Source organism: Colobus angolensis, unplaced genomic scaffold (assembly GCF_000951035.1).
Source record: "Colobus angolensis palliatus isolate OR3802 unplaced genomic scaffold, Cang.pa_1.0 Scaffold6, whole genome shotgun sequence".
Classification (NCBI taxonomy): Eukaryota; Metazoa; Chordata; class Mammalia; order Primates; family Cercopithecidae; genus Colobus; species Colobus angolensis.
In genome coordinates, this window is record NW_012119598.1 from 8,133,622 (window position 1) to 8,147,445 (window position 13,824).

The 13,824-nt window shown below is 41.7% G+C and overlaps 1 protein-coding gene across 1 annotated transcript in view; it reads left to right on the forward strand.

The window, feature by feature from the left end:
• DSP (desmoplakin) overlaps positions 1 to 10,381 on the forward strand; it is a 34,302-nt gene extending 23,921 nt beyond the window's left edge. The window contains exons 12-17 of the mRNA XM_011962907.1: positions 123 to 285; positions 788 to 871; positions 1,612 to 1,719; positions 2,270 to 2,368; positions 3,081 to 5,375; positions 6,455 to 10,381. Coding sequence (XP_011818297.1) covers positions 123 to 285; positions 788 to 871; positions 1,612 to 1,719; positions 2,270 to 2,368; positions 3,081 to 5,375; positions 6,455 to 9,691 — 5,986 coding nt within the window. The 3' untranslated portion in view covers positions 9,692 to 10,381. The remainder of the gene's footprint in view (positions 1 to 122; positions 286 to 787; positions 872 to 1,611; positions 1,720 to 2,269; positions 2,369 to 3,080; positions 5,376 to 6,454) is intronic.
• Positions 10,382 to 13,824: the final 3,443 nt, after the last annotated feature.

Sequence of the window (13,824 nt, forward strand, 5' to 3'; positions counted from 1 at the left end):
AAGTTTTTGTGTGGGAATATGATCAGTTTTCTTGGGTCTATACCAAGTGACTTTCTGGGTGACTCTCTGTTACATATTTTAGGAACTAATAAGATGATTTTATTGTATCTATTTCTCCCCAGATTATGGGACCTGGAGAAACAAATCAAGCAATTGAGGAATTATCGTGATAACTATCAGGCTTTCTGCAAGTGGCTCTATGATGCTAAACGCCGTCAGGATTCCTTAGAATCCATGAAATTCGGAGATTCCAACACAGTCATGCGGTTTTTGAATGAGCAGAAGGTATAAGCCAACTTTTTGTTCCATAGCTGTTTTGAGATGAATTGGGTGTAATTCATGTTCTCCTCTGGCTTTTGCATCAGAGCCTAGGTTTGAAATGATGAATATTTAATATTATTAATCCATTTTGTGAAGGCTTAAAGAATGCCCAGAGGAAAAGCAACTGAGATGTTTATAAGGAAATGCAATTATGAACATAGAAATAATGTAACATTGTTCTCTTCATGTTATCATAAATTATCTTTATAAATTGAGGGGACAGGCCCAGAAAACAGGCTGACTAGAAAATAACCTCTTACAGATAGTAAGTTAAAGAGCTTGCTTCTCTTTTTGGAATGGAAAAAATGCTCATCTCCTAAGCTCTAACTATAAGAATATGAGACAAGTATATGTAGTAATAAGCTGAAAAAAAAGGTACACATAACAGTGGTAAAAGAGTGAAATCACATTTATTTAAAAATACTTGCATGCATTAACACTGGTAAATATTTTACTTTTTGTATAGAACTTGCACAATGAAATATCTGGCAAACGAGACAAATCAGAGGAAGTACAGAAAATTGCTGAACTTTGTGCAAATTCAATTAAGGTATGTTGGTTTCATAAAGAACGTTGGTGTTTCACCAAGATGATTATTAACTGTATGACTTGCTGATTGGTTGTAAAGAGTATACACGTCTTGAGGATAGTAATATGGTCTGTATATATTCTTTTCTGAACAAACCATAAAAATTAAAAATCTATTAGCTTGAATTCATTCCACATTGGTGGTATCCATTTGAATGGCTGGTTTCTATTCTTCGACTGGTGGTAGGTGCTACATTCTCCATTTAGCATACAAAGATGTACTGCTTGGTTTAGTCATGGTTTTTTGTTTGTTTGTTTTGATGGAGTTTTGCTCTTATTGCCCAGGCTGGAGTGCAGTGGTGTGATCTGACTGACTGCAACTTCTGCCTCCTGGGTTCAAGTGATTCTCCTGCCTCAGCTTCCTGAGTAATTGGGATTACAGGCACACACCACCATGCCCAGCTAATTTTGTATTTTTAGTAGAGACAGGGTTTCTCCTTGTTGGTCAGGCTGGTCTTGAACTTCCAATCTTAGGGGATCTGCCCACCTCGGCCTCCCAAAGTGCTGGGATTACAGGTGTGAGCCACCGCTCCTGGCCAGTTTTGTAATGTAGTATTAGCTGCTTGGCCACTAGTGGTGCATTGTCTTTGGGGTTGGCAATTAGACATGCAGTCCAGTGATTTAAAACTGTGGAACTGTAGCTGTTAGTGATGCTTTTTAAGTCCATGAAGAACACTTTTCTTAAACTTCATTATGCTGCAGGACTATGAGCTGCAGCTGGCCTCATATACCTCCGGACTGGAGACTCTGCTGAACATACCTATCAAGAGGACCATGATACAGTCGCCTTCTGGGGTGATTCTGCAAGAGGTAGATATGTCATCGCGTATCTCTTAAAACCTGCTCCTCCTCCTTCTTCCCTTTTCCTGGTCTCCTGCCTGTCTTCCTTACCATCGCTGATTTCATCCCGTTATAGGGTATCCAGTTTAAGAGGTTTAATAGCAGGTTATGTGCCCTCTGGTGTGAGTCATTGATGTATGACACATTTTCAGAAATGATCAGGAATCTGTTATTTAGAGTCTTTGTAGAAATTGGGCTTAAATTTGTGGGTTTGATGAGAGAGACTTCTAAAAAGTGGAAAATATAGAAATTTCTAAAAGACAGCCTCTTTTCGAACATGTCAGAGACTATCGCCTGTCAGATGGTTTAGGGGAAACAGCCTGGAGAGATGAGAATGGGATGCATTTTTGGCTCTTTGTTTTGCTCTACTTTCTTTTGCTGTTTTTGGAATGAACACACTAAAAAAGAGAATTCACTCTTCTTAATCTCACTATTTTAGAAAACAAAATTGGTCAAATTACATAGGACTTTTTTTTTTTAATGCAATATCTTTTTCTTTCTTTCCTTCCTTTTCTCCAAGGCTGCAGATGTTCATGCTCGGTACATTGAACTACTTACAAGATCTGGAGACTATTACAGGTTCTTAAGTGAGATGCTGAAGAGTCTGGAAGATCTGAAGGTAATTTACTACTATCTTTCCTTGGAGCATCAACAAAGAAAATAGAATAGAACCTTATTATTACTTCCACATTATAACGTGGATTTGGACACATCGTGGTAAAACTGTATTTCCTCTAAAGGTTTAATATAATACTGCTTGTTTGTAAGTCTGGGGTTACTTCCATGCTCCAATACACTGCTTTAAATGAACTTAAGTAATATTCATAATATTGCAACAACTTTGCCAAACAAGTCATTTTATTTAATGTTTGGTCAAGGAATTTGCTTTATTTCTTTGTGTTGAGGATAACATCCTGGACTAGATATATTTAAATTTTTTATATTGAGTGATTGTTCCCTTTATTCCTCATTTATGATACTTAAATTGAGTTTATATGTAAACTTACTTTAATGTAAGCTGGAAATAAAGGGAACATAATTTATGAAATCATAAGCTTTTGATCTTGAAAGAAATTACCTCATTTTACAGATGAGGTAGCTCAGACTCAAAGGTGATATATCATTTGCTGAGATTATATGAGCAGCTGGTGGAAGAATTATGATGAGAATCCAGATTTCTTGAATTTTTGCCTAGTCACTCTTTACATGTGTGTCCGTGTGTGTAAAGAGAAATGAGAACGTACACTGGTCTGGGAGGGGAAAAGTACTGCTTCTTTCTTGGAATGTGAGGTGTTTTTCTTTTGACATAATTTCTGATTTCACTTCCACAGCTGAAAAATACCAAGATCGAAGTTTTGGAAGAGGAGCTCAGACTGGCCCGAGATGCCAACTCAGAAAACTGTAATAAGAACAAATTCCTGGATCAGAACCTGCAGAAATACCAGGCAGAGTGTTCCCAGTTCAAAACGAAGCTTGCGAGCCTGGAGGAGCTGAAGAGACAGGCTGAGCTGGATGGGAAGTCGGCTAAGCAAAATCTAGACAAGTGCTACGGCCAAATAAAAGAACTCAATGAGAAGATCACCCGACTGACTTATGAGATTGAAGATGAAAAGAGAAGAAGAAAATCTGTGGAAGACAGATTTGACCAACAGAAGAATGACTATGACCAACTGCAGAAAGCAAGGCAATGTGAAAAGGAGAACCTGGGTTGGCAGAAGTTAGAGTCTGAGAAAGCCATCAAGGAGAAGGAGTACGAGATTGAAAGGTTGAGGGTTCTTCTGCAGGACGAAGGCGCCCGGAAGAGAGAATATGAAAATGAGCTGGCAAAGGTAAGAAACCACTATAATGAGGAGATGAGTAATTTAAGGAACAAGTATGAAACAGAGATTAACATTACGAAGACCACCATCAAGGAGATATCCATGCAAAAAGAGGATGACTCCAAAAATCTTAGAAACCAGCTTGATAGACTCTCAAGGGAAAATCGAGATCTGAAGGATGAAATTGTCAGGCTCAATGACAGCATCTTGCAGGCCACTGAGCAGCGAAGGCGAGCTGAAGAAAATGCCCTTCAGCAAAAGGCCTGTGGCTCTGAGATAATGCAGAAGAAGCAGCATCTGGAGATAGAGCTGAAGCAGGTCATGCAGCAGCGCTCTGAGGACAATGCCCGGCACAAGCAGTCCCTGGAGGAGGCTGCCAAGACCATTCAGGACAAAAATAAGGAGATCGAGAGACTCAAAGCTGAGTTTCAGGAGGAGGCCAAGCGCCGCTGGGAATATGAAAATGAACTGAGTAAGGTAAGAAACAATTACGATGAGGAGATCATTAGCTTAAAAAATCAGTTCGAGACCGAGATCAACATCACCAAGACCACCATCCACCAGCTCACCATGCAGAAGGAAGAGGATACCAGTGGCTACCGGGCTCAGATAGACAATCTCACCCGAGAAAACAGGAGCTTATCTGAAGAAATAAAGAGGCTGAAGAACACTCTAACCCAGACCACAGAGAATCTCAGGAGGGTGGAAGAAGATGTCCAACAGCAAAAGGCCACTGGCTCTGAGGTGTCTCAGAGGAAACAGCAGCTGGAGGTTGAGCTGAGACAAATCACTCAGATGCGAACAGAGGAGAGCGTAAGATATAAGCAATCTCTTGATGATGCTGCCAAAACCATCCAGGATAAAAACAAGGAGATAGAAAGGTTAAAACAACTGATCGACAAAGAAACAAATGAGCGGAAATGCCTGGAAGATGAAAACGCGAGATTACAAAGGGTCCAGTGTGACCTGCAGAAAGCAAACAGTAGTGCGACGGAGTCAATTAACAAACTGAAGGTTCAGGAGCAAGAACTGACACGCCTGAGAATCGACTATGAAAGGGTTTCCCAGGAGAGGACTGTGAAGGACCAGGATATCACGCGGTTCCAGAGCTCTCTGAAAGACCTGCAGTTGCAGAAGCAGAAGGTGGAAGAGGAGCTGAATCGGCTGAAGAGGACGGCGTCAGAAGACTCCTGCAAGAGGAAGAAGCTGGAGGAAGAGCTGGAAGGCATGAGGAGGTCGCTGAAGGAGCAAGCCATCAAAATCACCAACCTAACCCAGCAGCTGGAGCAGGCGTCCATTGTTAAGAAGAGGAGCGAGGATGACCTCCGGCAGCAGAGGGACGTGCTGGATGGCCACCTGAGGGAAAAGCAGAGGACCCAGGAAGAGCTGAGGAGGCTCTCCTGTGAGGTCGAGGCGCTGAGGCGGCAGTTACTCCAGGAACAGGAAAGTGTCAAACAAGCTCACTTGAGGAATGAACATTTCCAGAAGGCGATAGAAGATAAAAGCAGAAGCTTAAATGAAAGCAAAATAGAAATTGAGAGGCTGCAGTCTCTCACAGAGAACCTGACCAAGGAGCACTTGATGTTGGAAGAAGAACTGCGGAACCTGAGGCTGGAGTACGATGACCTGAGGAGGGGACGAAGCGAAGCGGACAGTGATAAAAATGCAACCATCTCGGAACTAAGGAACCAGCTGCAGATCAGCAACAACCGGACCCTGGAACTGCAGGGGCTGATTAATGATTTACAGAGAGAGAGGGAAAATTTGAGACAGGAAATTGAGAAATTCCAAAAGCAGGCTTTAGAGGTATTCACAAATATTTGATCACAGCTTCACTGTTTCTCAAATTATTCATCACATTATTATCTAATCTGAACTGTGCTCTTGCTGCTTAAATAGATGCTTATAGAAAATCTAATTTTTCTTTTTATTGCTCTACTACTTCCTGTCATAATCCAGATAACTGCTTTAAAATAATTTCAATGCTGTGTGCCCTGCTGTTCTTTCATTGCATCAAATGCTGATCTCTGGGTAGCCTGTGTTTGGCCCTGCTTTTAAGAACACTAATACATGTATAACTTCCTCCAAATGTTCCATTCTGCTTCTTAGAAGTTAGCTCTTATTTAGTGAGCTATGGCATACATTTGTAATGAAAATTTTCTTAAATAGAAGTCATACTAAAGTGTTTCCCTATGCAGTTTTTAAAACACTTTTTCTTTTGCCTGCTTAGATGATTTTTTTGCATGGATTATTTGGTGTTCGCTTTTGATCGTGGCCCTAGTAAAGTGTTTCCTTTTGTTTGGCTTTTCTTCTCCTAACCCTTAATTTAAAAATAACTTATTTAACTTCTGATACATTTAACTTCTACAGACAAATATTGTGTATGGCTGGGTTGGTGTGTGTATGCGTGTGTGTGTATATATATGTATTATATATTATATATAAAATTATAAAATTATATAATATATTTATCTATTTATCTATAATAGATACCTTCATATATCTGTATTGCTTCATTAAGTATGTTCGTCTAGCTGTAACAGGTGAGATGTAGGTATAGCAGGTATGATAACCTGGAACAAAACTCCCCACATTTTTCAAAGCATAATTATTGTTAAGAGTAAGACAGGTCTACAACTTACAGTTCCTTCTATAGAAAAAAATAGTAACTATGAAGCCATTTATCGAAGTGGCAACATATATCTGCAGAATTTTTCCCACAAATTTGTAAAATAGCAAGCTTACAGTGTACCCAGGGAAAATGTAGAAAGAAAAAATAAGCAAGGCTTTTTTTTTTTTTTTTAAGATAGATACAAGAATAGAAGTTGTGATAGTAATATGATATGATTCAAAACATTTTTTTCCCATTTCTTTTTCAATTCTAGGCATCTAATAGGATTCAGGAATCAAAGAATCAGTGCACTCAGGTGGTGCAGGAAAGAGAGAGCCTTCTGGTGAAAATCAAAGTCCTGGAGCAAGACAAGGCAAGGCTGCAGAGGTTGGAGGATGAGCTGAATCGTGCAAAAGCAACTCTAGAGACAGAAACCAGAGTGAAACAGCGCCTGGAGTGTGAGAAACAGCAAATTCAGAATGACCTGAATCAGTGGAAGACTCAATATTCCCGCAAGGAGGAGGCTATTAGGAAGATAGAATCAGAAAGAGAAAAGAGTGAGAGAGAGAAGAACAGTCTTAGGAGTGAGATCGAAAGGCTCCAAGCAGAGATCAAGAGAATTGAAGAGAGGTGCAGGCGTAAGCTGGAGGATTCTACCAGGGAGACACAGTCACAGTTAGAAACAGAGCGCTCCCGATATCAGAGGGAGATCGATAAACTCAGACAGCGCCCCTATGGGTCCCATCGGGAGACCCAGACTGAGTGTGAGTGGACTGTTGACACCTCCAAGCTGGTGTTTGATGGGCTGAGGAAGAAGGTGACAGCAATGCAGCTCTATGAGTGTCAGCTCATCGACAAAACAACCTTGGACAAACTACTGAAGGGGAAGAAGTCAGTGGAAGAAGTTGCTTCTGAAATCCAGCCATTCCTTCGGGGTGCAGGATCTATCGCTGGAGCATCTGCTTCTCCTAAGGAAAAGTACTCTTTGGTAGAGGCCAAGAGAAAGAAATTAATCAGCCCAGAATCCACAGTCATGCTTCTGGAGGCCCAGGCAGCTACAGGTGGTATAATTGATCCCCATCGGAATGAGAAGCTGACTGTCGACAGTGCCATAGCTCGGGACCTCATTGACTTCGATGACCGCCAGCAGATATATACAGCAGAGAAAGCTATCACTGGTTTTGACGATCCATTTTCAGGCAAGACGGTATCTGTTTCAGAAGCCATCAAGAAAAATTTGATTGATAGAGAAACTGGAATGCGCCTGCTGGAAGCCCAGATTGCTTCAGGGGGTGTAGTAGACCCTGTGAACAGCGTCTTTTTGCCAAAAGATGTCGCCTTGGCCCGGGGGCTGATTGATAGAGATTTGTATCGATCCCTGAATGATCCCCGAGATAGTCAGAAAAACTTTGTGGATCCAATCACCAAAAAGAAGGTCAGTTATGTGCAGCTGAAGGAACGGTGTAGAATCGAACCACATACTGGTCTGCTGTTGCTTTCAGTACAGAAGAGAAGCATGTCCTTCCAAGGAATCAGACAACCTGTGACCGTCACTGAGCTAGTAGATTCTGGTATATTGAGACCGTCCACTGTCAATGAACTGGAGTCTGGTCAGATTTCTTATGACGAGGTTGGTGAGAGAATTAAGGACTTCCTGCAGGGTTCAAGCTGCATAGCAGGCATATACAATGAGACCACAAAACAGAAGCTTGGCATTTATGAGGCCATGAAAATTGGCTTAGTCCGACCCGGTACTGCTCTGGAGTTACTGGAAGCCCAAGCAGCTACTGGCTTTATAGTGGATCCTGTTAGCAACTTGAGGTTACCAGTGGAGGAAGCCTACAAGAGAGGTCTGGTGGGCATTGAGTTCAAAGAGAAGCTCCTGTCTGCGGAACGAGCTGTCACTGGGTATAATGATCCTGAAACAGGAAACATCATCTCTTTGTTCCAAGCCATGAATAAGGAACTCATCGAAAAGGGCCATGGTATTCGCTTATTAGAAGCACAGATTGCAACCGGGGGGATCATTGACCCAAAGGAGAGCCATCGTTTACCAGTTGACATAGCATATAAGAGGGGCTATTTCAATGAGGAACTCAGTGAGATTCTCTCAGATCCAAGTGATGATACCAAAGGATTTTTTGACCCCAACACTGAAGAAAATCTTACCTATCTGCAACTAAAAGAAAGATGCATTAAGGATGAGGATACAGGGCTCTGTCTTCTGCCTCTGAAAGAAAAGAAGAAACAGGTGCAGACATCACAAAAGAATACCCTCAGGAAGCGTAGAGTGGTCATAGTTGACCCAGAAACCAATAAAGAAATGTCTGTTCAGGAGGCCTACAAGAAGGGCCTAATTGATTATGAAACCTTCAAAGAACTCTGTGAGCAGGAATGTGAATGGGAAGAAATAACCATCACGGGATCAGATGGCTCCACCAGGGTGGTGCTGGTAGACAGAAAGACAGGCAGTCAGTATGATATTCAAGATGCTATTGACAAGGGCCTTGTTGACAGGAAGTTCTTTGATCAGTACCGATCGGGCAGCCTCAGCCTCACTCAATTTGCTGACATGATCTCCTTGAAAAATGGTGTTGGCACCGGCAGCAGCATGGGCAGTGGTGTCAGCGATGATGTTTTTAGCAGCACCCGACATGAATCAGTAAGTAAGATTTCCACCATATCCAGCGTCAGGAATTTAACCATAAGGAGCAGCTCTTTTTCCGACACCCTGGAAGAATCGAGCCCCATTGCAGCCATCTTTGACACAGAAAACCTGGAGAAAATCTCCATTACAGAAGGTATAGAGCGGGGCATCGTGGACAGCATCACCGGTCAGAGGCTTCTGGAGGCTCAGGCCTGCACAGGCGGCATCATCCACCCAACCACGGGCCAGAAGCTGTCACTTCAGGATGCAGTCTCCCAGGGTGTGATTGACCAAGACATGGCCACCAGGCTGAAGCCTGCTCAGAAAGCCTTCATAGGCTTCGAGGGTGTGAAGGGAAAGAAGAAGATGTCGGCGGCAGAGGCAGTGAAAGAAAAATGGCTCCCGTACGAGGCTGGCCAGCGCTTCCTGGAGTTCCAGTACCTCACGGGAGGTCTTGTTGACCCGGAAGTGCATGGGAGGATAAGCACAGAAGAAGCCATCCGGAAGGGGTTCATCGATGGCCGCGCCGCACAGAGGCTGCAAGACACCAGCAGCTATGCCAAGATCCTGACATGCCCGAAAACCAAATTAAAAATATCCTATAAGGATGCCATAAATCGCTCCATGGTAGAAGATATCACTGGGCTGCGCCTTCTGGAAGCCGCCTCCGTGTCGTCCAAGGGCTTACCCAGCCCTTACAACATGTCTTCGGCTCCGGGCTCCCGCTCCGGCTCCCGCTCTGCATCTCGCTCTGGATCTCGCTCTGGGTCCCGCAGTGGGTCCCGGAGAGGAAGCTTTGACGCCACAGGGAATTCTTCCTACTCTTACTCCTACTCATTTAGCAGTAGTTCTATTGGGCACTAGTAGTCAGTTGGGAGTGGTTGCTATACCTTGGCTTCATTTATATGAATTGCCAATTTATTAAATAATAAAAAAGAAAATCCCAGTGCTTGCAGTAGAGTGATAGGACGTTCTATGCTTACCGAAAATATAGCTATGATTGAAATCAAATAGTAAAGGCTGTTCTGGCTTTTATCTTCTTAGCTCATCTTAAATAAGTAGTACACTTGGATGCGGTGCGTCTGAAGTGCCAATCAGTTGTAACACAAATTGAACCTAGGATTTGTTTCTTCTGTGTTTGGATTTTTGATCAATTCTTTAATTTTGGAAGCCTATAATACAGTTTTCTATGCTTGGAGAAAAAAATGGATCACTGATATTTTAGTCATTCTGCTTCTCATCTAAATATTTCCATATTCTGTATTAGGAGAAAATTACCCTCCCAGCACCAGCTCCCCTCTCAAATCCCCAGCCCAAAACCAAGCATTTTGGAATGATTCTCCTTAGTTTTAGAGTGTGGATTGTATAACCGATATAGTCTTTGACGTACTTATTTGGTTTGGTGTTAATTTGACTGTATGTGCATGACAGCAGCAATCTTTGCTTTTCTTTGGTCAAAGTTTTCTGTTTATTTTGCTTGTCATTTTCGATGTACTTTAAAAAGGTGTCTTTATGAAGTTTGCTATTCTGGCAATAAACTTTTAGACTTTTGAAGTTTTTGTGTTTTAATTTAATATGTTTATAAGCATATGTAAACATTTAGGAGCATATTTTTATCATAGGTCTAAAAACATTTATTAAATACCTGTGAAGAAATACCATTAAAAAAACTATTTGGTTCTGAATTTTTATTAGAAGATGGTCTTTTGAAGTTAGTCCTTTCAGTACTTCTCAGATGCCTGTCATGTACCCAATGGAGTCCTTGGAAAGAAGGCCTGTGTAAAGAGGCCAGCCTGGAGGTCAATACCGTGTTCTAGTTTATTCTGGACATTGAGTACCAAGTAGCATTGGCAAAAGTCACCATCATAGCATTGAAAAAACATGAAGTTGCTAAGATGCTTTTTGGGTATCCTCAAAATACATAGTGTTTCAGTTTGTCCCGTAAGAGGAAAGACTTGTCCTGGAACCCATGAAAATGATTTCTGAAGAGTTCTTGGCTCTCTGTTGAAAGACAAGAAAATATAAGCCTGTTCCTTTGGATCAAAGAGAAACTACTGAAATTCACACATTTGTCATTACATTAACATGACTTCACTGAACACTACCATGTCTAGTATTGGCTTAGTTACTATGAAGATTGAGTAGAATTTGCTTTTTTTTTTTTGAGAGACAGTCTTGCTCTGTCGCCCAGGCTGCAGTGCAGTGGCCCTATCTCAGCTCACTCAAGCTCTGCCTCCCGGGTTCACGCCATTCTGCCTCAGTCTCCCAAGTAGCTGGGACTACAGGCACCCGCTAACATGCCCGGCTAATTTTTTATGTTTTTAGTAGAGACAGGGTCCCATCCTGTTAGCCAGGATGATCTCGATCTCCTGACCTCGTAATTCGCCCACCTCGGCCTCCCAGAGTGCTGGGATTACAGGCATGAGCACCGCGCCTGGCCTGAGTAGAATTTACAAGCCCCCTGACAACAAAGCATTTGCAATGTGGGTAGGGACAGAAACAGATAAAGCAATCAGTGGGACAACTTTCAAATGTCAGCAGTATATATTAATACAAATAGTACAGATAGGAAATAGGAAAACATGCTAATTGTATAGAACAAAAAAGATCATTAAGATTAGATAAATTATTGGGGGCTTTTGGTACTTAGAGTGAAAGTCACCTCCATTCTCATTGCATGGGCCATTTTTCCTCCACAGCACTCTTCCTTATCTCACCTCTTCTTCCTCTTACTCCATTTCCCAATTTGCAGGAGTTGAAACTAATTTTATGCATTAAATACTGAGTTCATGTGCCATGCATTGTGCCAGAAGCCATGGAGTCTGTGCTAGAAATACATGGTGCAAAAATAGCCCCCATAATGCAAAAGGAAGAAGAAAAATGTGGTAAATGTTGTCTTGGGAAAAATGAAGGAAATCCCTTATGCTAGAGCTGGGAGACCATATTAGTCACCTCACCCTGCCATAACAAGATGCCACAGACTGAGTGGCTTAAACGGAAGTATATTTTCTCACAGTTCTGGAAGCTAAAAGTACAAGATCAAGGTGCAGGCAGGGTTGGTTTCTAGTGAGACCTGACTCATGGGTGGCTATCAGTCTTATCTGATTAGAGTACCCCCCTCCTCTATGACCTCATTTAACCTTAATTACCTCTTAGGGCCCTATCTCCTTATATAGTCACACTGTGGGTTAGTACTTAAACATATGCATTTTTGAGGGACCCAATCCAATCCATAACAGAGGCCAGGAGTCTGGACACCACTCCAGGAAAGTGATAATCAAAACAGGTCAGCAGCATCAGTGTAGAGCAGTTCCTCGGGCTGAAACAGTCACTAGAGAGTAGAGTCAACTGACAAATCTTTCCTACTCCCTCCAGGCTTCTGCTAAAGTTGTCATGAAGCTCTGAGATGACATGGGGCTGTATCCTGAAGAGAGGATATGTTTGACGTGGGCTAAGTTTTAATTTGGTTCACATATACAAACAGGGAAATATACACTAGAACGTTTTATCAGGAGTCATGTCACATCAGAAAGTCTCACATTTTTCCAGACCAATCGGTTAACTACGGAAATGCAAATAAAAAGTAAGGATACCGGGCTGGGCGCAGTGGCTCAGGTCTGTAATCCCAGCACTTTGGGAGGCTGAGGCGGGCGGATCACAAGGTCAGGAGTTCAAGACCAGCCTGGCCAATATGATGAAACCCCGTCTCTACTAAAAATACAAAAATTAGCCAGGCCTGGTGGCATGTGCCTGTAGTCCCAGCTACTCAGGAGGCTGTGGCAGAAGAATTGCTTAAACCCGGGAAGTGGAGGTTGCAGTGAGCTGAGAGTGTGCCACTGCATTCCAGCCTGGGTGACAGAGCCAGACTCCATCTCAAAAAAAAAAAAAAAAAGATAAGGATACCATAGGCAGAGTATGAATACATTAACTTCATACTCCCCTCTCTTACCAGCTTCTAGACACTTCTGTATTTTATGGTGCTGCCTATTTATAGTGTTATGACCATTTTTTAAAAGTGAGAACTGTGCTGTTTACCTTTAGAAATAATTGTTCACTAAAAAATTCCTCCACAGTTCCTTCACAGGGGTAAACAAAGTGCAAAAGGAAACCGAGGTTTGACATTCGGACTTGAAAAAATTTTAAAAAGTAATATAAAATTGGTTAGATTCTGGGAGTGAAAACCATTTGGGGAAACTGCAAGGGCTAATTCCAGGTCTTGGGTAGGAAATGTACAAAGTTAAGCTTGTGTTATCAAAGCAAGAAATCAAGGACTAATAGGGATATGTCAAAGACACAGATGGCTTAATGTGGCTTCCACTGGCCACATTTGGGACAATTTGAGCATCAACAAGAATTACGATGTTAAAGGAGTATATTATAATGAATTTTAAAAAACCTTTAAATCAATAACTTTAAAAACACCTTGATTCCCACAGTGAAGAAAACACTAAAATGGAAGTGCGGAAAGAACGCCAGTTAACGAACACAGAAGGCATGATACTATTACAGAATCATTTATAACTCTTAATGTAGCAACAAAGTCAGTGAATGACTGTATAAAGTAGTTGGGGAACAGGGTATTCTTACGGCCTCAAGGTATAATCTACAGATTGCTTACCAATTCCTAAGGAGAAAATGGGGAAAATGTACTATTAGAATGAAGAGATGTAGCCACCATCTTTACCAAGTGATCAAAGTTAGCATTACTAATATAATTGAGTTATGTGTCCCTGTGAGTTGGCAACATCTCTTAGGTAGTATTCTTGCTAAAGTGCTCGAACTGAGTCTAATCATGAGGGAAACAAAATCTGACAAATCCAGAATGAGGGATATTCTACAAGACAACTGGCCTAGGCTCATCACAACATTTAATTATTTAATTTAAAAAAGAGGGTGAAGGAGGCTGATCTGGATTAAAAGACACAATAATTATAGCTTATGGGTTGAAAAAATAAAACTGCTATAGAAATAATTTTGGGGACAATGGGGAAATTTGA